Genomic DNA, 27209 nt, shown 5'->3' with positions numbered 1-27209 from the left:
CTCATTTTTTTAACAGTTTGCATGTATTATTACTCAGTTTAAAATTATATAGATGGAGACAGGTAGGTGAGTAATGAGAAAGAAAGAAAATAAACAAACCAATGAGCAATGTGATTACATTTAAACAATTCAAATCAATTATGAAGTTTTGTTTAACTCTCTACTTATAAATTATTCACAGGGGCATTTTGACTCTCTAAAGTTCATAAGCAGAGTGCAAATCACCCAAGCAGAATGAATTTGCTGCTTTTAAGACAAAGCCCTGACTAACTAGGGACTTGCCTGCAGGAATTAACCAGAACAAAATCCTGATTAAACAGCTAATTGGCTTGTGTACTAAGGAAAAGAAAAGCAAAGTACATTTCTCTACCTTGAGACACGGTCATAAAAACAGAGGTTTTTGGAACCACCTCAGATGTAGAAGATGTTTAAATCACTGACAATAAAACTTAACAAGGTGCAGCCTATAGAAGAAAACAATGAGAATGAACAAGAGTCTCTTCTAAGTAATCAGTCTCAGCAATCCACAAGTCAGGTATGATCTTTACATTCCTAAATCAATCTTGATTCTCATCATTTCTTGTCTGACAATGGAATTTAATAAATACTATGATATATAAGATTGCTTAGCAGGTTTACCTGGTAACATCTGGGTTATGTACTGTTCGGGTTTATCCCCATTGATTTATATATTCTGTATATATTTTGTTAAAAACAGAATAATAAATGTATAGGAGACAATATTAGGATTTGCAAAAGCCAGTTAAAATTTCTCATCACTGATTTTCACTTTTACCATCATCCAAAATAAAATCATTTCTTGAATACTAAATTGGCGATATGATTTAGTTTCAACAAAGAATGTCAAGCATCCTGGTCTTAATAAACTACATTTTAACAATAAGTTCTCTAGACCAGTGGTTCTTAGTAGTAAGCAATTTTGCCACTCCGGGGACATTTGGTAATATCTGGGGATATTTGGGGGTGTTACAGCTTGGGAGTGGGGATGTTACTGGCATCTGATGGATAAAGTCCCGAGATGCTGCAAAACATTCTAGAATGTACAGGTCAGCTCTATACAACATAGAATTATCCACTTCAAAATTTAAATACTGCCAAGGTGGAGAGACCCTGCTCTGGACAAATCTTTTCATAAGTTCTAAGTCTATTCATCTATAAAATGAAGATAATCATACTTGCTTTGTAGCCTTGTTATGAGAACTAGAGACTATATACAAAACATGTAGTAGGTACTTTCCAAGCAGCAATTATTATTATTGTTGTGTTTTTTTATGACACGTTTACATCTAAAGTTATAATTACAAAAGCAATATTTATTTACAACTATCTAAAGAATAATTTTCATGAATTACTCACTAGAATTACCTAAAAGAGCTACAAAAGATTTTTAGAGCAGTAGTTATTTTTCCACCTGAAAGAGCTGGATGAGAGATGTCAAGTACAAACAGATGTGCTTTGGGGACTAGGGTAGTGTGGTCTACTGATTTAAGTTTAAATGAGCCTAGAAGATAGACAACACCAAGTTTACTTAACATTGACCCTGGAAAAACTGCCTTTCTCTTCTGATTGACTTTGACTATCTGCAGTAGAGAGGAGATGTGAAGGATCATCCTTAGTATTGCTCTGCAGGAGTGCCCTTGGCTTCTTTCTAGTTATTGAGCTGGATACACACAAATATTGGGCTGGGTACTTCCTTTCCACTAGTCTTGCTGTGTTTTGCTCTGGGAAAGTCACAACATTCATATTTAACCCTTGCCTACCATGATTATTTCCTCCAACAGCACATAAAAATAGCTAATACATTATTGTCCTGGAGAACATAATAGCTAACAGCAATTACTATGTGCCAAGCGCTATTGTATTTAACCCTCACAACAGCTGTAGCTCCTATTAGAATTTACTGCTTGCACACAGCTAACAAATGGCAGAGTCTGAATTGGAACCCTCTTCTGATTTTACCTGCTGAGAGCTAAATTGCTAGGACATACTGCTTCAGAACAGGAGGAATGTGAGTTGAATCAACCCTTCCAAATACTCTGCCTGAAGGATAAAAGAATGTTAGAGAGAAGGTTTAAAAAAAAAAAAAAAGAAAGCAGAAGCTTCTTAAAGAGTTGCCTTTCCTTGAGAAACAGTAATACTGGAGAATTACTTAGCCTAGGCACAGGTAGAGCCGCCCTTAGGTATATCCCGTGGCATTCTGACAGCCATAACTTACGGATGTTAATCATGAAGTCTAGTGGCATCACATTATGTCTTAAAAGTCATATTTAGGGAATTGTTTGCATCTGTTCTTTCCTAGACATGTGGGTATAGGAAAATAGTTTTTCTTCAATTTCTAATATGCTAAATGTTAAAAATGACAGAAAGTTAAAACCCTATTTTCTTCTACAGAATATAACCTTTCAAAAGGGCATTTAAACAATAAGCCTCTGAAATACAAATAAATGGTTTGAGTCTTATAAAAAAATCTAGGAATGAATAAATCAATTTATATTGCATATTTTTTAAAGTGTCTTTTACAGAGTTCATTCACCAACCAAAATATCATATGTAATTTCCACTTATCAATGACCAGTAATTCAAGAGCTTCAAACAGCCTAATCTGAGCTCTCTCTGTCTTACTCCAGAATAAGACACTATTCACATAAATATACCTTGGCATACACATAAAGACTATGATGGAAAGGTTTATAAATAACATCATAATGTGATGCTAAACTACTTGGTTAAAATCAGAAGACTTTATCACTATAAATAGTCCTAGATTGATACATTTCTAGCTATGTTCATATGAACTAGTTACTCGATCAGTTACCTATTTAATAACATAATAGTAATAATAATAGCTGCCTTGCCTAACACATATGGTTATCGTGAGGCTTACATGCAATCATCCAATTAGTTTACTTTTCAGTATAAAGTGCTTCTACAACATACAGCGCCCACAAAGCATATCAAAATTCCATATCATGCCACACAAGGCTCTCAAGGTCATGCTCATCCCCACCTACCTGGCGAGCCTCATCTTCTCACACGCTTTGCCATCCAAACACTTCTACTGTAGTCGCCCTCTGTCTATATACAATCACACCTGAGGCGCTTGCTAAACCTGCATCATTGGCGTGGAATTTTTTCCATGTCTTGGCCATCTGGAAAACAAAAATCTCATCTTTATAAAAATCACAAGTTACTTTTTTTTACTAGTCTCCTTCTTTTCCCTTCTACTCCAATAGAATTGACCACTCCATGTTTATACCAAATCTCTATCTTCTGCAGACATTGTCTCATCATCTACATTTTTTTTTTTTTTGCACTTATTTTTGTGTTTGTTCCCCCTACTAGACTGTGTGTAGCTGGGAAGTCAACATTTCTGTGTTCTATCCTTATATCTTGCTTTACTCTGTCCCTATAGGAATATCCTCAGGCACACACTGGCCACATCCATTGTGACATAACTACATTTCAAAGGAAAGCTTAGATTCTCAGACAAATGATGAGGTGGAGGCAAATGAAATCATGGAGAGAATACAGAGAGCTACGGGTGAAGGGCCTAAACTGCTTTCTCTCTACCCTTTTAAGTTCTACCACTAAAGACCTAGACTGGGATGAATGCTAGGGCTGAAGGAAGTGAAGACAAAAATTGGGAGGAACAGAGCCTTCCTGTGGCCAACAAGCTGAGGCTGAGGCTTATGATTCAATAGTAGGGCCAAAAATGTCCATCCGAGTGCAAGAATCATCATTTTTAAGACATCATAAACAAACAGGTCAGTTTTAATGATTGGATTGATAATTGAGTGAAACTGGTGTTACATTTTTATATTCAAGTTTATTTTTATATAAATTTATCACATACAATCTCTATTCTGTTTCTCAAAGGAAGAAAACAAAAGTGAAACGAAATCCCTCGAAACCAAGACATGTGAAGAGTCACACACCAAAATACAAGGTCAGAATGCAATCTGTAGAGAAAAACTAAAAAGTCAAATGCATTTTTCTCTGAAATGTGTTGTCTGATGAAACATTTGTCCTTGACTAGATGAATTATCTAGGGTCACACCGAGACTAGTTGAAGATCTGAATATTTACAAAAATGTTATTTGCTCATTCAGTCACTCATTTATTTAATAGATGCTTTTTTTTTTTTTTTTTTTTTTTTTTTGTCTTTTTCGTGACTGGCACTCAGCCAGTGAGTGCACCGGCCATTCCTATATAGGATCCAAACCCGCGGCAGGAGCGTCGCCGCGCTCCCAGCGCCGCACTCTCCCGAGTGCGCCACGGGCTCGGCCCTAATAGATGCTTTTTGATCACCTGCCCTGTGCCAGGCACTGCTCAATGGGCTGGAGATATAGTGGTAAAAAATACAGACCAAGTCTGTGCTAACGTGGAGTTTATATTCTAGAGAAAACAAAAGAGATCATAGACTAGACAAGTAAGCACATAATGACCAATGTAACTTCAGACAGTGATAAGCCTTATAAAAACAATAAAATAGATGTGGATTATGCACATTTAAAGATTTAGCACTCAGTCCTCTGCTCCCTCTAAACTCTTTGCATTAGGAATCTTATCTACCACACTCATTTTTACATGGATGATTCCAAATCCATATTAGACCAATTTCTTTTTCTTTTTCAATATTTTCCAATTAACCACTGGACATATACACCTGTATGTTCTGCCACATCGCATAGAAAACATGTCTAAAACTGAATTCCTTATCTTCCCCTTCAAATAAACTCCCCTGATCTATTGCGGGTACTACCATTCTTTCAGTCTCCCAAGCTCCAGACCTCATTCATATTTTATTTCTTTATCTAGAATATCCTGTAAAGGAAATTAGTCACCAAATCTCCTTTCAGAATGACCCTCAAACCCACTTCCTTCCTTTCCAATCCAAGCAGGCCCTTACTAGCAAGTCATGCGTGCACCATTCCAGGCTATCTAAGTGGTCACTTCTGTTTAGGACTCTATTTCACCCAATCTCTCCCCCTTTCCATCCAGGCCAAATGCTGTTAGCAGATTATTTTCCATTAACCACCACTTTGATCTCACTCTCACTACTCTGATCAAGAACCTTAAGTGCTTCCTTATTGTCTGTAGAACAAAACCTACATTCCTACACCTGACTTTGTAGGACCTAATGTAATCTATTCCTAGCCGCCCTTTCTAGGCCTTCTCTCCTTTTTCTCCCCAGGATAAATGCTATACCCTAGCCCAGAAAATAAAAAAATGACAGCGGAATCATTAGAAAAGAATATGCTTTTGTTAAATAAAGAAAACATGAAATTATGTCATAAAACTAGAATTGTTTTGCTTTTCATCTATTAGAAAAAGTCTGTGTATGATGGTTTTTAATGACTTTCTATATGTACTAAAATAAATATTTGAACTGAGGCACAACTGAGTTTTTACTAGCCAAAATTTCCCATCTCTAAGGAAGAAAAAATAAGAAATGCAAGAAAATTACAAGCAAAATTGTAAATTTAAAAATGAATCACAAGAAAAGTTGTAAATAAACAAATTCCTGTCAAGGAATATCCCCACAATCAAAATCACAACTGTGAACAAGCAGCCCCACTCTCGCTGTACTTGGCTATTTCTATTTAAGAGAAGGTGAAAAGACCTATGTGAAGAAAATAACTGAATTTTACAGAGATGTAGAATAAATGTGAATAATTGAAGGGAAATAATATGTTTCCAGTTGGGAGGATACCATTATGAAAATATTGTTTTTCTAAATTAATTTATATTTGTATTTTGTACAACCTCCTCTCTACCCACTTTCAACAATATAGTTTTTCTAAAAAGGAAGAAAATTCACTTCAGTTTTCTTGACTTCATTTCCTTACCTATTGTAAAGGACAGCTCTGGGTTTTCACTATTCAGTTAAGAATGTGAAGAATATTTACTTGTTCTTACAGGCCAGGTATTTTTACCACTGTCTTTCTTCTGCATGTTCATCTCAGACAAGAAAATAGGAAAACAGTATCTCCCAAATAGTCAGCATTTATTTACCTGAGGAGAAAGGGAAAAAAAGTAAAAGTTTTGAAATCAGTCTATCAACATGAATGCAATATAAGATCACTTCCTTACTGATGACTAAAGCTTGGCTATTCAATTGTTAGATTATCTGATTTAAAATATTTAGTATGATGTGTCAATGGAGAGAAGAGCATTTTATAATCATAAGGCTTCACTTCTAATAAAATTCCACATATGCGGGTACTTCAAAAAGTTCATGGAAAACTAAAATAAAAAAATAATCTTTTAATTAAGATTAATTCCGTAAACTTGTTGAAGTACCCTCATACACAATACTTCCACAAATAATAAGAATCATACACCAAAAGGTTGTAGTAAAACATGTAGTCTTGCCTTTTATGTCAACAGTTGAAGACTGTTAAGAGAAAAGCTTTAGACAAATTAAACAGACTTTAATTGAGCAAAGAGCGACTCATGAATTGGGCAGAATAGGTTCAGAGTGATTCTGGGGCTGCTGCATGGTTGGCTGAGAGATATAGACACAAAAGGGAAAGTGACGTACAGAAAATGAAAGTAAGGTACAGAAGTAGCTGGATTGGTTACAGCTGTGCATATGCATTATCTGAACACAGTTTGAACAGTTGGCTGCTTGTGATTGGCTGAGACTTGGCTACTTGTTGCAAGACTAGGTTACATTCTGTTTGCTCATCAAATTAGATTACAAGAGTAGGTTACAGTCTGTTTACATATCGAGTTAGGTTACAGTTTACTATGTCTAAAGAGACCTTTATGCCAAACTTAATTTAGCAAGACTATTATTCAATCTTCAAATTTTTTTAATTAGGAGAGGAAGACCCTTCTGTAAATCATACAAGAACCTTCATTGCATACACTAAAATGTGTTTAACAAATAGAGGTAACAAGGAAGAAACACTCTACAGTAGAAACCAGGTCTACATAAGCCAAGAGAAGCCAAAAATAAAAATAAGCCACAGAATTAGCAAGATAATTCAAACTACAAATCTGTTTTATTATGAGTTACTTTGTAGTAGTGATGTTTTCAAATCTACAGTTCTTCACATAGAAAAACACAACCTTAATGGAACAAAACCAAGGATCACACATTTTGGATGACAAATTTATTCATATCTTTGTCATACTTTTCTCAAAGTGTATTTGAAAGCTTAATTTTTCATAGCTAGTAATAAAAACTCTTTTGTGGAAGTTTCATTTAACAGAGGAACTATTTGAGTAGGAAGGAAAAAAATAGTTTCTTTTAAATCTGCAGACTTAGCATGACTTCACAGACTTCAGTAGGAATAACAGTTTATTTAAGATATTTTGTCTTGAAAAAGCAAAGTTATTAGTGTTTAAAGATAGTCTCTGATATGTGCTTGGTATTTTTGTGTTCTTTACTTCAAAACATGCAGGTGCAATGTCACAAAATCTGCAGATGTTGATTTCTGATTATAGAACTCTTATCTTCTGCAAAGCGTGGTTTAATTTATATCTGCCATGGAAATGAAGAATGGAACACATTTTGGATTCAAATAAAAATAACTTACTAATGTCCTCTTTTGATTACAATCATTTTTCTTAGGCTTCTACTTCACTTACATTACATTAAATGCTTCTTTAAACAAATGTTTTGGTACCAGTAGAGGATATGTAAATGACTTATCTATAGTTTATGATGCTTTAAAGTGACCTTATTTGTGTGGAAATGGGTCAAAGTTGAGTGCCCATAGCTATTATGGTGTGGTAGACTGAATAATGGTCACCCAAAAATGCCCATGACCTAATCTCTAAAACTTATGAATTTGTTACCTTAAAAGAAAAAAAATTACTGATGTTATAAGGATCTTGAGATGGGAAGGTTATCCTGAATTATCCAGGTAACCTCAATGTAATCAAGGGGTCCTTATAAGAGGAAGGCAAGAGGGTCAAAGCAGAAGGAAATGGAACAACAAAAGCAGAGGCTGAATAGATAGGCTTTGGGGGTGGAGGAAGGCAGTAGGAACCAAGGAATACAGGTGGCTTCTAGGAGCTGGAAAGGACAAGGAAATGGATCTCTCCTGAACCCTCCAAAAGAGACACAACCCTTCATGCCCATTTCAGACTTCTGACTTCCAGAACTATATGAGAATAAATATATATTGTTTTAAGCAATTAAATTTATGGTAATTTGATACAACAGCAATAGAAAACTAATACATAGGGCTTTAAAATATTCCAACTTTAAATATAAAAAGTAACAATTTAAAAAAATGTAATTGAGTTTTCCTACAATCATGTAAATTCACAGTAAAATAAGCATTTACTTTAGAGTTGGACACTTTTGAATTCAAATCATAACTTTGCTACTTTCTAGCTCTTTAGTCAAGATATTTAACATCTCTGAGTCTCAGTTTGCTCGTGTATAAAATAAAGATAATACCATCATTAGTATTAGGTTATGAGTGAGAATTAAATTAGTTAATATATGTAAAGCATTTAGCATGGAGATTGGCTAATTACAATATCGACAGCAGCCGACAGACAGCATACGTGAGGATCATGCCTGCTCTGTCTAAAAATGCCAGAGGCCATTCAGCTCCAACAATTGCTGCCCCATGGGGATGGGGGCTTCGTGCTGCCTGATGTTCCCTCTTGTCTAGAAGGACTGACATACAAATTTTAATTTGAAATCCCCCAATATTTAAATGTTGAATTTTGTAATGTTTAAATGTTTCCTTTTTTAAGTCACTGAGGGAAATAAAAACTTAATCCCTGTCCAATTTAGCCCACAAGATCATTTTGTGACCTCTACCCGACTACATGGTAGATACTCAGTATTGTTCAGCCCTGTATATATTGACATCCCTCCACAAAATTGTGAATCTGGCAGTGTTTTTAGTGATCCTCTTATTCTTCCATTACTCTTTACTCATGATCTCCAATCCCAGATTTTGCTTTGGTAAACAGACAACAAGTGGAGTAGCCCTTCTGCACTACCTGTGCCAAATAGCTGTCCTCAGCCAAGGTCCCTAGATTCTAAGTCTAGCACTATTCCAAGTCTAGAGACATCCCAAGCCTCACCCCCCATCATCCATCCAAACTGATCCAGCCTGCATCTCAACCCACTCTTTGTGGACAGCAATCTAGAAGGCTAAAAACTGCTCTAGAACTGACTGCTTTAAAAAATAAAGATTATTAATTTTTTTTAAGGCAGAAAAGGGAGGGTGCTGGAAATCCTAACTTGTTTAAATAGAAAAGTACTCTTTAGTCCTTGGCTGCAACAATTAGCATATACAATTTAATTTGTCCTATGTGGAATAGGAAACTAACTAGACTATATACTGAAATTTAATTTACAGGAATCAGTAAAGGCTTCCCTATGTAAGTGCAACCAGTTTGATTGGCATGCATGGGAGGTACTACTACGGCTAATTTTGGTAGAAAGATCTACTCTTTCTGTCAGTTCTATTCCTAGCCAAAGGATAAGGAGGGAACAGAGAAAAATAATGTATGAAACTTTTTATCAAAGCTACTTGAGCCTATTTCTTTACTTCATCCAAACAGAAATAGTCTTATATAGTAAACAGTTAGATTTATAGAACTTAATAAACAGTATTCTTTCAAAATAATACCTGATATGATGGTAAATAAAAGAATTGAGGAATGAATAAACTTGGCATGTGAAATTTCCGAAAAGTTAGTTTAGAAAAAAGATAAACATGAATGTCCTTTCCAGTCTGAAATGATGAAGAAAATTCCTAACTGTTCTGGTTTGGCAAAGGACAGAGAAATAATGAGGGCACCTTCAGTGGCAGGGGCTCGTCCTGAGGAAGCCTGTGGATAACTAACTGGAGCTGAAGAGCCCTTCGGGGGGAAAGAGGCAGCACTAGGAGCTAATTGCTTTCTCTGCCTCTCTCTCACGGTCAGTATGGCTTCATTTCTCACGAACACTGTTTTCTCTGCATATCTATTCTGGACCGCTCTCATTCCCATCTACTCATTTCCTAGTCCAAATTCCAGGGAGAGCAGTCTGACTGACTCAGATAACAACCATTGTTTCCACTGAGCAGAGCCCTTTATACCACTATCAAGGTCACCAGCCAGCTGTGGACAGGCCACCCTCTTTAGGTCAGGTGCCCAGCTGTGTGTACAATCAGTAACCATTTCTGCATGTAACACAGCAGAGAGCTGCCTCACTGTAGGAAGGAGTGGATAGAGTTATATCAGCTAAACGGAGAAGTTAGGCATAGAAAGCATACACTGTTTTAATTATAGAATAGAAGACCAGACTCTGATAAAATTACTGTTATTACTCGTTTTATACACTAAAAACTTAAGAGACACTAACATGGGTAGGGTGGGGTTTTTTTCTTTAAAATGGTAATGTTTTGTAGTTTGCATGATTTAAATATATTTGCATAATTCAATTACATTCTGTGCTTTTAGGCTTCTTTCTGCTAAAGAATATAACATTTGTGAGAAATTGCATTGTGCTTTTCTGGTCCCTGGAACTCTCTGAAGTAAACGGAAGCTCTTTCATGCCCCACATATGTCAGTGCTTTGCAAACCTGAAAGAGTTAACTTTTTTTTCAAGGAATTTATCCCACTCTAGCTGGTTACATTGCACTTTTCTCAAATGAAGTCTTTATCTAATCCTTACAGAAATCCTCATGACAAAAGTATTTCTCATGTTATGGCTGAGGAAACTGTTATAGAAAAGCAACTTACCCAGAGTCACTCAGAGAATTAGTGATGTAAGGATTAGAGCTCTCTGTTTAGTACCCCACACTGGTATCTCTCCACATTCCTTAATACCTATACATAAAATGTATTTTCTAGATTAATTAATCTCAATTTAAAAAAAAAAAAAAAGACAGTACCAAAGCTACCTTCTTTGGATCCACATTCTTTTTTGTTTATTTGTTCATTTCTTTGCTGTGATGATGTATCCTAAAATCAAAAGTACAAAGATCTCTTCAGGACTTCAGAGCACTTTAAGGCTGTCCAGGGGACATCTGACCTCTGACTCCATGCAAGGACCCCATCCTGCCTCCCTTAGCACAGGCTCCAGCTTCTTCTGAATACCTCCAGCCAGTGGGGCTTTCACCACTGCACAAAGCAATGCGTTTTGCTGTTAGACAAGTTGTTTGAATGTTTTCAGAGTTTTGTTGAAAACATTTGTTGTAAATTCCATTGGTAAATCTTTCTTCTGCCTTCTCGGATGTATGAAATAGATCTATTTGTTTTCTATGTAACAGCCCTTCAAAGAATGTGAAATAACTATTAGGTCACTAGTTAATCTTCAATACTTTAGCTAAAGAACATAAGTTCCTTGAACCATTCCTCACATGAAATGGTTTCCAGAACTATACTCTGAGTTCTTGTCCTCTGAATTTTTTTATAGATTGCATGTACACTTCTTAATATAAAATATATCATTTTTCTCTTCTTGCAAATGACATTTTAGGGTGTTCTTTCAGATTCCATTTTATGTGTATTGCTGTAATGTTTGTCAACTTCCCTCGTATCATTTGACAATCTACAAAGATATAAAATTTCAAATGTGATCAGTGTTATTACTAAAATTATTCTAAGCACATTATATATTCTAGTAACTATGATATTAACCACAAGCTGAGTCAAAAATACAATCCTGGATGCCAGAAAATAATCATTAATCATACATTTCTTAAAACTGTGTTATTCATTACTTTAACTCCAAATATTCATTCATTTGCGATGAAAATAATAGTATCATTTATGCATCTAATCGTATTACCCAGACTTAGTTTTTATTAATTTATCTAACATCTAGTTACTCACATACTGTTGGTTCCTAGTGAAAGGAAATTTATTTTTGAGACAACCCACAATGTGTTTAGTGTGTTAAGAATTAGAAATTCAACTAAGTGATGTCATCACCCACAGCAAACATTACAACCAATGAAAACATTTTTCACGTCTTTTTCTTTCTATATCCATCCAAAAAATAAATAAATAAGCCAATTAAGCACCTTTCTAATTCACAACCTTATTTCCATATTAGGTTCTTTCTTTGAATCTCTGCCTTTTCAGCATTTACTTAATGCCACTGATAAAATGTGGAAGGTTAATGGGTTTTCCCATCTCTTATTTCCTCGGTTGAAAAGGGAAGCAGATGTTTCATACCTGCTTGGGTTTCCATGATGCGCTGCTACAAGAGCGCCAAGCAGTTTGGAAGTGAGGTACACAGGCCCAGGGTGAGATGCTGCCAGGCTGGAGACAGAATCAGCCAGATGTGTGCAGGATGCACTCAGTAGTACTCATTCTTGCACATTCAATAAAAGCAACCATATCAGAACACTCCGACTACTGATTTCACTATCTGCTGTAGGCGCACATTCCAGGGTGGAATTTGACCAAGTGTACTGATGAAATCTGGCAATTGCTATACAATGTGAAAAGAGCACAGTTGGCAGAAAGACTTACACTATTAATTTGGGCAGCTACAAAAGAGGAAATCCTGCTGTCCATGTGTGAAATTGGGAAGAAGTACCATGTGCAGTTGACTAAACTTCACCCAGATGCTAGAGCAAGATTTGCCTTGTATTTTAAATTTCTCTTTCATGATGAGAATGATGCAAACACTTTGACCATCTGTTCCCACAAACAACATGCTGCATGGATGGAAAGACACCCACACTGAATTATAGTTGACGGGGATCCTTTTGTGTTAAATCTGCATGGGTTTTTAAAATTTGTTGTTCTGCTTTGAATTCAAGAAAAAGCAATAACTGGATTCTCATCTTCGTCAAAAGCTACAGTATTAATGAGGATTTATGTTGTAATAAAATGCTTATCCGCAAACCAAATTAGGCTGAATTTCTAAATATCCTGGACTTGTCTTAACACAGGCAGTGTCATTTTAGAAGGGCTTGGTAGTGTCAGGGAAGACCTGGCAAGGTGCTAGGATCTACTTAGAGTTAATTTAATACAAATGTTATGATGATAAACAAAAATTCCTTATTAGAATAGAAGAAAAGAACTATTGCAGAACAATCAGCCATTTAATTGGTACTAGCAGAAAAGTGACACTGCAAATGTAATACATTTGCTGTAGCTTGCATGAGTTACAGAGGTGATATATTATGCAGCTTATATTCATGCGGTTTTATAAGCGATAGTCAAAAGAAGCCTCAAAAATTACTGTTTTACAGATTTTACTTGTTTCATATTAAGATTTTTTTCTGATTTTTTACTCATATTTCGTGCTCCATTTCAATCATAAGTTTCTTTTAGTGCAGGTGTTCCTAGAAAAATATATGAATACAATGGCTTTTTGTTGATCCAGACTCCTTTGAGAAGCCCATGATAACTCTAGATCCTCTCCATGTAGAAACAGGTATATACAACACACTGTCTCAAGGGTTCCAATTCATAAATGGACTGGACATCTGTGGCCAGAGATTAAGAACTTTGATTTAAAATATCTTAACAGTAATTGTCCCAATGTTGGTGAATAGGGAAAAGGATTAGGCTGCCACTTGCTTAGGTAGCAATACAATGTGGCATAATGTCAGAGATCTGAAATACGATATTTTTTTTTGGTTGGATACAGAGAAATGGGAAAATATGACTTGACTCAAACATATAGAAAAAACATATACTTCTCTCTTATTTCTATCAAAAGCATCTTAGTACAAAATGACATATTGAACGTGCTACTTACTTTTTTTACTCTGAAATATGTTGAATACTGATAAATTTATTAGTGTACCACATGGGCTTATATAGAAAGGACCCTATCCTACAACCTTCAGTAAAATTTCATGCACATAGCAATATTTCACCTGGAATACATCTTTATTCGCAGACTTCAAGGACATGATTATATTGAGGCTCCTTTGATCTCAAGTAAATTGGGGAATTTGGGGTTTTTTCCAACTTAACCATACCAAAATATATTTAGTACTGTGTTTTTCTATTTTCTAGCCAAAAATACTATAATTCAAAAATAAAAGTACATAAGGGATGCATAAGGAGGAAAAGTGTCTTGCGAAATACCTGGGTTTAAGCTTTCCTATTCACAAATTTTTAAAAACTGTTAGTACTGACTCAATTTTATGATTCCCTTTATTCCTGAAATATGTTCCTGAAAAGTTTAGTACATTGAATGAATTTAGATTAATCATTAAAAAATTCATATTAAAGGATTTGTATAGTGAAAATTTTTGTAGTTATTGCCCCCTGATTTAATATTTTTGCAAACCCAAATTTTCAATACTGAGTTTGCTTAAATTTTTAAACTGAAATGTATTACAATGCAGTAATAGTAATGATTTGGGCCTTGATTTTAATTTTCTAAGCACAGTACATCCAATTAAAAATAAATTAGAAACTGTGGATAATAAAAAACTATTAAATGTATTCATTTTTTCTTTTCTCCCTCTATATTTTTTTTAAATATTAAGTAATTTACTTTCATTAAAGCCTTCTTCTTAATCCAAATATTTACCAGTGAGTTGATTATTCTCTGAGTAAATTAAAATTTAAACTATATTAATTAGAAATTATATTTGCAGGCTTCAAGGGAAAAATTTGATTTCTGGACTGAAAATAAATATTAAATTGTATTACTTCTTCAGAGATGTCATAGCATAGCAAAGACATAATTTCTGCCTATTTTTCTTTTCTGAATTTTATGATGCATCAATTTCCAGCCATAAGTTATGAATACTTTAGCAAAACCAAAAATGCTTTTTGATAACAAATTCTTATTTTCAGCATTGCTAATATCAAAAAGATATATATCACGTGAACTTTTCATTACATAATACACCAATTTTAAGCATATTTTTCATCAGCCTGAAGGTTGTCTGCAGGTTAACTCCTCCTGAATAAAGTCCTATCATGTTGAGCAGGAATCCTAGGGGATGCATTCCTGAGAGGAATATTCTGGAAAACAAGCAAGCATCTCCTTATGTTGCCGACTATAACTTTGTCAAGAGTGGCATATATTCTTTTACTTATGTGTTGTTTCTTTTCCATAGATAAAATCTCTGAGAAAAATACCTGCAGAGATCTGAGAAAAATACCTACAAACCCTGACCCTCAAAATTCAACAGAACCATCCAGGACAACTCCAGCGCGGAAGGAAACAGGCACTGGGGAAGAAGGCCCAATCAGGTGAGAATTTAATAAACCACATAGCACATGTTAGAGGTATTGCTCAGCCTGGACTGAAAAATTCAAACACCTATTCCCCCCTTCGGTTGCACAGTAGGGCAGGAGAATTACAACAGTTACATAACACAGGGGATCTGGGCCAGAACTGAAAGGTTGGTTCTGTCCAGTTCATTGTGCCTTATTAGCCAGGTACAGACACTAACCAAGATCTCCAGGCAACCGTTTGGCTATAGGCTAAGTCACATCAACAAAAACATTGCAGGTTTTGGTAACTGGCCACAATAATCAACCACATTGCATATTGACAACATTAATTAATTAATTAATTAATTAATTAATTAATTAAAAACTAATAGTGGCAAAAAAAAACCCACATTGCAGCCACATGTCTGAGTCATTGTATCATCACAAAAACAGCCTACATATTTACTAGGCATGGATTTGAAAAAGAAAGAATTGAAGAGAATTTTCCAAGTTTGCAAAGAAATAGCTGTTCCAATCTGTACATATTTTATTGTTCCAGAAGATTGATTACAACTTCCTTTCATCTGCTAAAGAAAGTGTGGCATGATAACCAAGGATAATTACAGAAATGGATAATCTTTATGCCACTGACAATAGTTTTATAAATACTTCCCATAAAATTACTGGAAATATCACAAAAGAGATGGCAATTTAAATGTGAATCAATGGATTCACAATAAAATCCAACTGGGAGCCTCTTCATTTTGCCACTTCTTGGCATGATATTTTGTGCCTGCTGATCCAATTTGAATTGCTTAACTATAGTTGATATAATTGCCATAGGCTAATGAAACAGTAAAAGCGTATTCTTCTTATTTAACAGGCAAGAAGAGTTGCATTTAAAAAAGAAGTTAAAAGTACTTATTCCTTTATCCCACCCCACCCCACCCCTACCTTTCAGTGGTTGCTCTACTGTGTTAGAGACTATCTGCTGTCAGTAGGGGTTACCACAATCATCTAGAACCCAGGGTACTGCTGACTGAACAACAGGTATCAAAAAGAGACAGTGCATTTTCAATAAACACGAGTTTGGCTATATATGAAAATAAACAAAAGCTCACTCTACCCCACCTCACCCCACCCACACGCACACTGCTATCTGACAAGAATAAAATCTGAGATGTTATTTAAGCAGAGAGAAGATGTTTAAACTCTGAGGTAAGGACTAGAATCTTACAATGGGATAAGTAATTATTTACATTATTTATATAACTGTTGGTGTTCACGGGATGATTTTCAATCCTATTAGTAGGTCATCATTATCCTTACTCCACAGATAAGCAACCAAGGCACAGAGAGGTTAATTTCTTTGCCTATAGTAATAGGGTCAGCTGAGCTAAGATTAGACTGCAAAAGACAAATTCCTGAGTGGAATCTTTTCCTCCGTCCCACTGATACACTCCCCTTTAATCAACAGCTTAACCTTCTGAACTCTCTCTTCCTAGCATCTATTTTAATAAATTAATTTTTTTGTAATAGCCAGTAGTGCTAGATAGTTTTCCAAAGGACAGAACTTGAAGCCATAACTAACATTTGGGGGGATATATTCTTCTTAACCCATATCCATTCCTAGTGTAGCACTTTTTTTATAACTTTATTTTTTTAATTGTATATTTATGGGGTACAGTGCATTGTTTCAATGCACGCACTTTACTCTTCTGAAATGTGGGAATGGAAAACTTTCAATTACCCAGAAAGTGGGTCAATCAGTGTAGCTCCAAACTGTGAAACTCCTTGACATGGCCTATAAGGCCCTTCCTAGTCTGTCCCCCTTCTGTCTTTACGTGGTCCTTTCCCAGCACACAACTCCTCACCTACCTCCCATTTCTCTGCCCCAGTCACCCCAGTCCTATTTCAGTCTCCTGTGCTTGCCATGTTTGCTCCTGCCACAGGCTTTTGCACATACTGCTTCTTCTGCTTGTTCTATTCTGTCCTCCCCTGATGGCCTAATTAACTCCTAGTCATTCTTCAGATACAGGTAAGACCATTACTTCCTTTGACCTTCCTAACTAGGTTATATGTTCCTGTTCTAAGATCTCTTTCATGGCACTTATCACTGTTGAAATCCATATGACTATCTGATTGATATCCATTAGTCTCATCCTCTAAACTTTGTGACACATGATGACAGGGGCCATGTCTATTTTTGTTGATGACTGGTGTCTCCTGTATCTACCTCCATATCCAGCACATGGTACATACTCTATAAATATTTCACTAATGAATTAATGGATGAATCCAAACATGTTGGATTTGTTTCTCCAGAACTTGTAGATTTTCAGAAGGAAAGAGCAAGACACCAGTGGTTCCCCAAGAATTCGCATTCCCACTTCAGAATCCTTGATAAGAGCAAGTAGGGTCGGTAACAGAAGATTACAAAGATCATGAGGAAACAAACTGAGACTTTATAAAGCTCTCAATTCCTTACTCCTCTTCTTACATGGCTTTTCATTGACATCACTATCCTGAGCTGGCAAAATTCTTTAAGTCCAGAACATTTTTTGATGTCTTCCGGAAAGCTCTTTCTGCAATACAGGTAGCAAAGTGGTTTGAGAATTATTGACAAGCTGAGTAGACCCAAGTCAGCTTAAAGCTCTTGCTTTGTTATTAGGTTCCTCTTCACAGCTTTTCTCAAGATGGGGTGAAAACCAGCCACACTGAGGAAGCAACTTAAAAGGGCACTGGAAATTTCAGTGTCTTAACTAAAATGAATGGAAATCCTAATGTCCCAAAGTAGGACTTACCAAAGCTTTCTATTTTAATCTCAGAAAGAGATCAGAGCAGAGTTTTTATACATCATTAGAAAATATCAAAAATAAAATAATCCTGTATTGAAATTGTTATTTCACAATGCTGTCAATGAATAAAGATCATTTTGGTATCTGCAGTTATTAAAAAACAACATCTTTAATCTTGGGCAGGGTCAGCTTTTAAAAAGCTTTTCTTCCTAGAAAAACATTAAGGACTTGATTGATTGCAGTCACTAAATACAGATGCTGTGTGAGTGACTGGTTCTCACTTCAATTTTATAAATTTGGAAGTTAGGTTATTAATAAATGAAACATAAAGAAGGTTTCTTATTCTAAGTGCATTTACCTTATTCTCTGTCCTAATAGCTGGGCTGAGGAGGGATTAATGTGTCTGGAATGATCAATAGGTTTGAGGGAGAATGCACATTATGGATTTTACTATCTCTGTATTTAGAGTGCAGTGTGATATTATTGATTACTCCTTTAGTTTTCTGTCATGCTTAGAGGATGAACATAGATGGACACCAAAAGGAACATGGGCATAGAGATTACCAACTGTACCAGTCAGAGTTCTCCACAGAAACAGAACCAACAGAAAGTGTACATATATAGAAAGAAATTTATTATAAGGAATTGGCTCATAAAATTATGGAGGCTAAGTCCCAAGATTTGTAGTCAGCAAATCAGAGACCAGGAGACCTGATGGTGTAGTTACTGTCCAAGTCTAAAGGCCTGAGAACTGGAAGACCTGATGGTATATGTTCCAGTCCAACAGCTAGCAGGCTTGACACTCAAAAAGAGTCAATATTTCAGTGCAAGTCTGAAGGCAGGAAAAGACCAATGTCCAAGTTCAAACAGTCAGGCCAAAGGAGTTCCCCTCTTACTCCGGGGAGGGTCAGCCTTTTTGTTGTATGCAGGCCTTTGACTGATTGGATGAGGCCCACCACATTAGCAAAGGCAGTCTGCTTTACTCAGTTTACTGATTCAAATGTTAATCTCATGCAAAAACCCTCAAAGACACACCCAAAATAATGTTTGACCAAATATCTAGACACCCTGTGGCCCAGGCAAGCTGACACATAATATTATCACACCATCTCGTTATGCACATAAAGGAATGGAAACTGTACGGGTCCTGGTTTTTCTGACACTAAAGTGCAGTGTCTTGTCACCATTTCACACTGTCCTTGCCTGACTGAACCCACCTTACCCCAAACTCTTTAACATAGATCCTCATACTTTTGGGAATTACAGAACTTTAATCTTAATCCTTCTGCAAAGATGAGAAAAGTCTAATGTTAACTATTTACAAAATCAAGAATTTGGTTTATAAAATGTTTCTTCGTGCCCTTGTCTCAGATACTGTTTTGTAAAAATAAAAGAATATCGGTATATATTTAAGCATATTATGTCTATTCATCTATTTATATAAACACAAAAAAAGAAGTAGATAAAGTTTACATTGTTATTATAAAAATGTGAATTTCATAATAACTTCTGTGAGATTTTTATCCAGCCTTCAATAAGATTCTGAATACAGCCTAAAACTAATTTTCTACCCACAGTCATAATGGTTATCTCAAATACATATCAGCCCAGGGGGAGATTTATTTCAAGATATCCAAGAATTACATGTCCACATTTCTGACTGGAATCCATTTATATTAAACGAGCTTACTTCCTTTTTTTTTTTTTTTTCTTTCTGCTTTTACAACATCTTCTAAATTGTCCATCTGTGGAAAAAAATTCTTTGCAAATCTTTCCCAAAAAAGGCAACCAATTCATTATCTTGTCAAATGAATCATTTAGCTTCTACAAGATGTGGGTTTCACCCCTGGAAAGTCTCATGGATGCCATTTGTCCATTACCAAGAAAAAATGGCCCGTTTCTGGCATTCTATCTTAGCACATTCTTATTTTTTAATATATAGGAATATATTCTGATGGACACTAATGAACAGCAAGCAAAAGATGTGTTTTGCCTGGAAACGTCAAATAGCTATGTTTGGAAAAGGAGACAGAGTGGAATGGCTGATAGGTTAAGTGGTTAAATGATGAACAAACAAGTGAGTGAAATGTGCAGTGCCCATGACTGGGGTTTGCTGCAAGGCTGACTTTTACAATGTGGTATATGACTTTTCACTACCATTGCTACCAATAATGCCAAGAAGGAAGGTTATTTCTATGAATAGTCTTTATTCATAATAGCAATCAGTCTCTATTTGGGTGGTTTTAAAATAGGCAATCATTTCACAGCAGGAACAATGAGAGCAGAATAGAATTCAGAATCTTATCAGCACTCATAAACACTGACGTTTATTGTCTTGTAGCTAGGAACAGCAAGAATCACTGCAGTAAAGATGCTTAAAAATCCATATGTGACTTTATAGTTGAAATAGAAAAGGAATGTCATAACTGACAAGTTTACAAAAATTAAATGCAATTTACACTTCAATAATTTATAAGCTTGTAAAAAAGAGAGAGAGAAAATCAGCTCTACATTTACCAATTCTGTGGGATGCACAATAAAGATGATGTACTATTACTTTTAGTCCCAAATTAAAATTTCCCTCTATTGTAAACAATACTTTTAAATTAAGCATTGCAAACACTTTGAACAACAAATTGTTAATTCATTTTTAATAATGGTTTTTAACTTCTATTTCTAGTAATATGGCAGCGTTAATGTTCATTGAAAATTAATTTGGGGAGAATATAATTTAAAATACTAGATAAAATATAAAGCCATATTTTCTAATGCATGACTGAGCTGGTGAGGGGAAAAATGCTATTGAAAGAAAATTTCAAGAACTGGTATTGGCTCTGAGGATTTATTCCAAACTTTTATAGCCTAGATCTGAGTTAAAATGTATCATCAGTAGCAAAACACCTGGGGTTAAACTGGATACAAAGACGGATTGAAGATTCCTCCACAAATCTAGGAACCTAAAGGGTAACACATTGGAAGGTAAGGTATCCCCCAGAAGGAAACAGTGGAAAATGATACTTGTCTTTGTTCTGACTCTGAGTGGAAAGAAAATAGAATAATTTGAGAGACAAGAGGAAAAGAGGAGAAAGGAGAGGGGCCAAGATGGAATGAGATGGAAAGGAAAGGAAAGGAAAGGAAAGGAAAAAGGAAAGGAAAGGAAAGAGAAAAATTATCCCCCTATTCTTGAACATAAGCCAACATTCAAATAGATCTAGAACCAGAATTCCTATGACATTTGTATCTTAAAAAAAAAAAAATCAGTCTAAAAAACTATTTTAAATGGTTTAGATTGGGGACCAAGACAGCCACCAAAAGCCAATATAATTTGGAAGAAAACACACTTTAAAACCAAGTCTCAAAGTATCCCCACAAGTAAAATTCCAATAAACACGAACTCACAATAAAAAATTACTAAACATGTGAAGAAATAAACCACTGTAAACTAGACAACAGAAACAACAAAATACAGTATCAAATGTACAATATATGAAGATAATGAAATTATCAGATACAGAATAAAATAACTCTACTACACATATTTAAAGAAATTAAAGAAAATTTTGAAAGTAAGACAAAGGAACAACAAACCAAAACTGATGAAGCATTTTTGTAAAAGAACTTAGCAGCACTTCTAGAAATAAAAAAAAGTAATATCTAAAATTAGAAAGTCAGTGGGTTAGACAGCAGATTAAACAGCTGAAGAGTCAGTAAAGTGGATGATAGATCTGAATAAATTACCCAGAATTTCATCACAGAGAAAAACAGATGAAAAATTTGTGTGTGAGAGAGAGATTAAGAAGCACAGAGGATAGTAGGAGGTACAACATGCATAGAATCAGAATTCCAGGAGAAGATAAACAGAATGGCGGAAAATCAAGATTCAGAGAGATGATACAATCGGTGAAAGACAGTCATGTTCAGACCCAGTATGCCACATGAATGCAAATCAACATAAACAAAATAAGTTAAACCTAAACACCTTCTAGTGAAATTTAAAAGTACAAAAGACAAAAATAAGATCTTTACCCAGAGAGAAAATATAGATTCTCTAAAATAGGAGAAGTAACCTAGCATCTGATTTCTCATCAGTAACCACAAAAACTAGTAACAGTAGAATGGTATTATCAAGGTTCTAAAAGTAGTAGTCAACCTAGAATTCTATATCTGGAAAAATTATTATTTAAAAATGAGGTTAAAATACAAACATTTTCAGTCAAGCCAAAATGAAGGGAGTTAAGAGAATTTTTAACATATGTACTTCAAGGAAAAGAAAAATGGTCTGAGAAGGAAAGACCCAAATTGGACTAGTCAGGGTTTAGTCAAAAAAAAAAAAAATAGAGTTTATCTCTAAATATTTCAAGCAAAAAGTAATTAAATACAGAAAGTTAGGTAGTTTAAAAATTGTTGTAAGATGCAGCACAATAAAGATCAGCAGTGGCGATTGCAATCCAGAAATTAAGAAAGTACAAAAAGGAGCTGCCAAAGCCACAGCTGCCCCTTAACTCCAAAGCTGCAGACTGGCCTTAGGATACGGGTTTTAGAAAAGTTCGAGAAGCTGCTGCTGCCTCTGAAGAAGTATGCTCAGGTCTTCCACCAGAGGAAAAATGAATCGTGCCTTCCTTTCAACTTCCAAATCTCCTACATGTGCCTTTCACTGGTAGAATATGAATCAGAACCCTCCTAGCTAGTGGTTCTTAAAAATAAGGTTTCCAGCCTTCCAGCTACTGCAGTAATGGGAGAATATTTAAAGGGACAGGGCTGGCCAGTTAGCTTAGTTGGTTAGAGCACAGCCTTGTAACACAAAGGTCAAGGGTTTGGATCCCCATACTGGCCAGCCTCCAAAAAATAAAATAAAAGGGACAAAAATGTTACTGATTGCAAGTAGACAATCCAGCACAGAAATTCTAGATGAAATAAGCAAAGAAAATGACAACAATGTAGTTAAACAAAAATAAACATTGACACAATACAATAATATCTAAACTGAGAACACGAAACAAGATAGAACTAAAGTATCTATGTTCATGGACAGAAAGACTTCATATTGTCAAGATGATCAGCTCTTCCCAAGTCGATCTGTAGAGTCAATGCAATCGCATTCAAACTCCCAGCAAGTGCTTCTAGAGAAGCTGCAAGGACAGCCCCAGGCAGGTGGCACTGCCACTGCACCCAGCAAGATGCCTTGGCATGGGGAGCAAGGAGACAACAGTGATGTTTCTCCTAAGGCCAAGCTGGAGGACACGTCCTTTGAGATGACTTCTAGCTGTTTCTGACCACACTTGGCTGCTGGGGATGGATCTGATGCCTTTTTCCTTCGAGGGTATCTGATTCCTAACAATTCTCCCTGAGTGGGCGGCCCACAGGGCAGCAAACTAGCAAAGCTGTTATTTCCCGACGTGGCTACGAGGGATCACCTCGGCCCTCCAGGTGCCTCAGTGTTCCGGAGATGGGCCTGGACCTTGGGCTCTTCCTGCCTGTACTCGTGATGGGATTGGGGCAAGAGAAAGGGCTAGGAGTCTTCTGGCTCGCCCAGAAGTGGCTGCACAGGTGCTATTGCTGGGAGCCCAGAGATCAGCCCCTGAAAGGGAACAAACAAGAATACCCTATGGAGCTGGCACCTTGACTCTGTCTGGGCCACAGGGTTTGCTCCCCAGGGTGACAAACTGACCAGTAACAGTCCTGTTTTACTTGCCTTAAAACGGGAGAGAGGAATCTGGTATTTGCACTTAGCAAAAGATTTATAAACTGAAAGAAAAAAAAGACAGACATGATCTGTCACTTTGTATAAAAATAGCAAAAACAAATTTCAAACATGATTAAGGAGTTTACTAAATGTTTTTCTTTACCTTTTGGTAGTAGTCCATAAAATAATTCTGTCTCAGCTACTATGTGTAAAAAGCCTATATCGTATGTAACCTGGACTTTTTGTAAATAAATGTTTGTGCTCTCTGAAAAGAAAAAGTTCCAGCAGGTTATTTTGTGTGCATCAACAAACTGATTCTATAATTTACATGGAAAGGAAAGAGACCTAAAATAGCCAACACAATATTGAAGGAGAAGAACAAAGTTGGAGAACTGACACTACCTGGATTCATGACTTACCATAAAACTACAGTAATCAGGAAAGTGGGGGATATTAGTAAAAGAATACATACATAGATTAATGGAACAGAACAGAGAGCCCACACAGACACACAGAAAGATAGTCAACTGATCTTTGACAAAGGAGCAAAGGCAATAACAATGGAGAAAAGATAGTCTTTTCAACAAATCGTACTAGAACAACTGGACAGCCACATGCAAAAAAACGAATCTAGACACAGACCCTTCACAAAAATTAACTCAAAATGTATCACATACCTAAATGTAAATACAAAATTATAAAATTCCTAGAAGATAACGTAGCAGACAATTTAGATGACCTTTAGTTTTGTAATGACTTAAATACAACTCTAAAGTCACAATCCATAAAAGAAAGAATTGATAAGCTAAACTTCATTAATATTAAAAATTTTTTGCTCTGTGAAAGATAGTCAAAAGAACAAAAAACAAGCCACAGACTAGGAAAATATGTGTGCAAAACACATATCTGATAAAGGACTGGTATCCAGAATATACAAAGAACTCTTAAAACTCAACAATAAGAAAATAAACAACCTAATTACAAATGGGCCAAAGATTTTAACAGACACCTCACCAAATTGTGTACAAATTAAAACAGGGATACCATTACACACCTATTAGAATGGCCAAAATCCACAACACTGACATCGTACAATGTCACAACACTGACTCTTATCATTTGATCCAATAAGTGGTATTTACCCAAAGGAACTGATCACTTACATTCACACAAAAACCTGCACCTGGATATTTATAGCAGTTTTATGCATAATGGCCCAAACCTGGAAGCAACCAAAATGTCTTTCAGTAGGCAAATGGATAAACAAACTGTGGTATACCCAGACAATGTTATATTGTCCAGTACCAAAAAGCAATGAGCTATCAACTATGAAAATACATGGAAGAAACTTAAGTGCATGTTACTAAGTGAAATAAGCCAAGGCTACCTACTGTGTGATTTCAACTGTATGGTATTCCATGAAAAGCAAACTATGGACATGGTAAAAAATTAGTGGTTGCCCAGGGTTGGGGTGTGGGGGAGATTCATAGGCATAACACAGAGGATTTTTTAGGGCAGTGAAACTATTCAGTATGATACTGTAATGATGGATCTATGTCATCAAAAATTTGCCCAAACCCATAGAATATGCAACACCAAGAGTGAACTCTAATGTAAACTACAGAATTTGGGCGATAATGATATGTCAGTGTAGGTTCATCAATTGTCACAAATGGGGGATGTTGATAATGGGGGAGGCTGTGCATGTGTGGGAGCAGGAGTATATGGGAAATCTCTAGACCTTCAGCTCAATTTTGCTGTGAACCTACAACTGTTCTTAAACAATAAAGAATATTTTTAAAAATGTGTAAGAACTCTAAAGAGGGAAGACTGACATCCAAGAGAATTAAGAGTTTGATTAATTTTAGAATTTCTTAATTAAATATGCATGTTAAAATCTTTGAAAAACACTAAATTAATTAAAACAGAGTTTTTAACTTCCATATACTAGACATGAAGTTCTAATATTATAAGATGATAGATGAAAGACAGCACACAAAATTTTGTCAATTACAAAATGAAATTGGTAATTCCACACTCCTAGGGTGGGTGATTTTAAAATACTTCTCTCTGTTTATGAATAAATCAAGCATTTAAAAAGTCATTAAGCATATCACAATTAACAATTTAGATCTCAAAGACATTTAGAGAACCCTTATATCCAGTATCTGAAGAATAGTTATTTCAAGATTACATAGAATATACACAAAAACTGATCATATTCTATGCCTGAGGTACACTGTAAAATCTCCTCAGAAGCTCTTTAAAAATATAAATGTTTGAGTTCTGCAACCAGCAATACTGATTAAATTGGTCTGGAGTGGATTCCAGGCAAGAGTATATCTTAAAAGCCTCTCTGGTGATTCTAATGTACATGTAGGATGGAGAGCCATTTTTCTAGAACACCAAAGAGATCTCAACAAATTTTAAAGATTTCACATCATATTGAATATATTCTCTAACCATTATGCGATAAAGTTAGAAGTTAATTTTTTAAAAGACTAAAATTTCAAAAACATCTCACATAACTAAAATTTAAAACATAATTTTACACTTAGGTCAAAAATAAGTCATAGGGTTAATTAGAAAATACTTGAAAAGTATTAGAAAATACTTGAAAAGTATAAAAATATTGCACATTAAACTTGAGGAATAATAAAAATACTATCAGGTATTTGTTTTTGATTTTCTGTTTTGGGTTTTGTGTTTTTTTAACTAGACAAGATGATTAGAAAGTTCAGTAAGAAGAACAAACCAGCAAAAATAGTCAGGAAAACCCTGAAAATAAGAGTAACAGATGTGGTGTGAGTACTACCAGATATTAAAACCTATTTAAACCTATATAATTTAAAAAGTGTGACACTGGCACCTGAATAGATAAAACAGTAGAACATTACAGAGAATACAAAAATAGATCTAATTGCACATCACAATGTAATGTATTATAAGGTAGGCATCTAAAATCAGCAGGGAAAATGTGAATTTAAGTAAATATTGTTAAAGTAACTAGATAGCTACTGGGAAAAATCTAAAAATGGATTTGTACCCCATGCCAGTATAAATTCTCAATGAGCCAGAGATTTAAATGTAAAATAAAGAAACCATACAAGTACTAGGAAGAAATGTTCAAATTCCTCTATACCCTGGAAATGTACTTTAAGTCCTAAGATTCAAAATTCAGAAGCAATAGAAGAAAAATGTGATACATTTTACTATATAAAACAAAAAGACTTTGCATTACAAAAATTTAAGCAAAAGAAAAAATCAGCAAAATATCCAGATATGAAAATTCTCATTGCTACATTCTCTGGGAATTGATTATTTTATTGTGGAATTGATAACAGACATTTAAATTTTGTTTTGCATTCAGATACTTAAGATCGTTAATGATTATTAGTAGTACATACATAATTATATATTATATTATATTTATACCCTTTGTATTATATGTAATATATATAATTATGTTGTATATATACATATACATATATATAGTGATGAATTACCTGCCAGAGCCTCCATCTGTGCCTTCTATTCTTAAAAGGCATTAATAATTCTGCCAGAAATTAAATGCAGTATACCAAGATGAAATAGGCTAG

General features: G+C 35.2%; 1 protein-coding gene across 1 annotated transcript in view; it reads left to right on the top strand.

Moving 5' to 3' along the window:
- Nucleotides 1–424: 424 nt before the first annotated feature.
- CNGB3 (cyclic nucleotide gated channel subunit beta 3) overlaps nt 425–27209 on the top strand; it is a 141324-nt gene continuing 114539 nt past the window's right edge. Inside the window, 3 exon segments of the mRNA XM_063080035.1 lie at nt 425–535; nt 3898–3967; nt 15030–15165. Coding sequence (XP_062936105.1) covers nt 425–535; nt 3898–3967; nt 15030–15165 — 317 coding nt within the window.

The sequence above is a fragment of the Cynocephalus volans genome, chromosome 15 (assembly GCF_027409185.1).
Source record: "Cynocephalus volans isolate mCynVol1 chromosome 15, mCynVol1.pri, whole genome shotgun sequence".
Classification (NCBI taxonomy): domain Eukaryota; kingdom Metazoa; phylum Chordata; class Mammalia; order Dermoptera; family Cynocephalidae; genus Cynocephalus; species Cynocephalus volans.
Note: the sequence above shows the minus strand (reverse complement) of the source record. Positions and strands in the feature narration are given on the sequence as shown.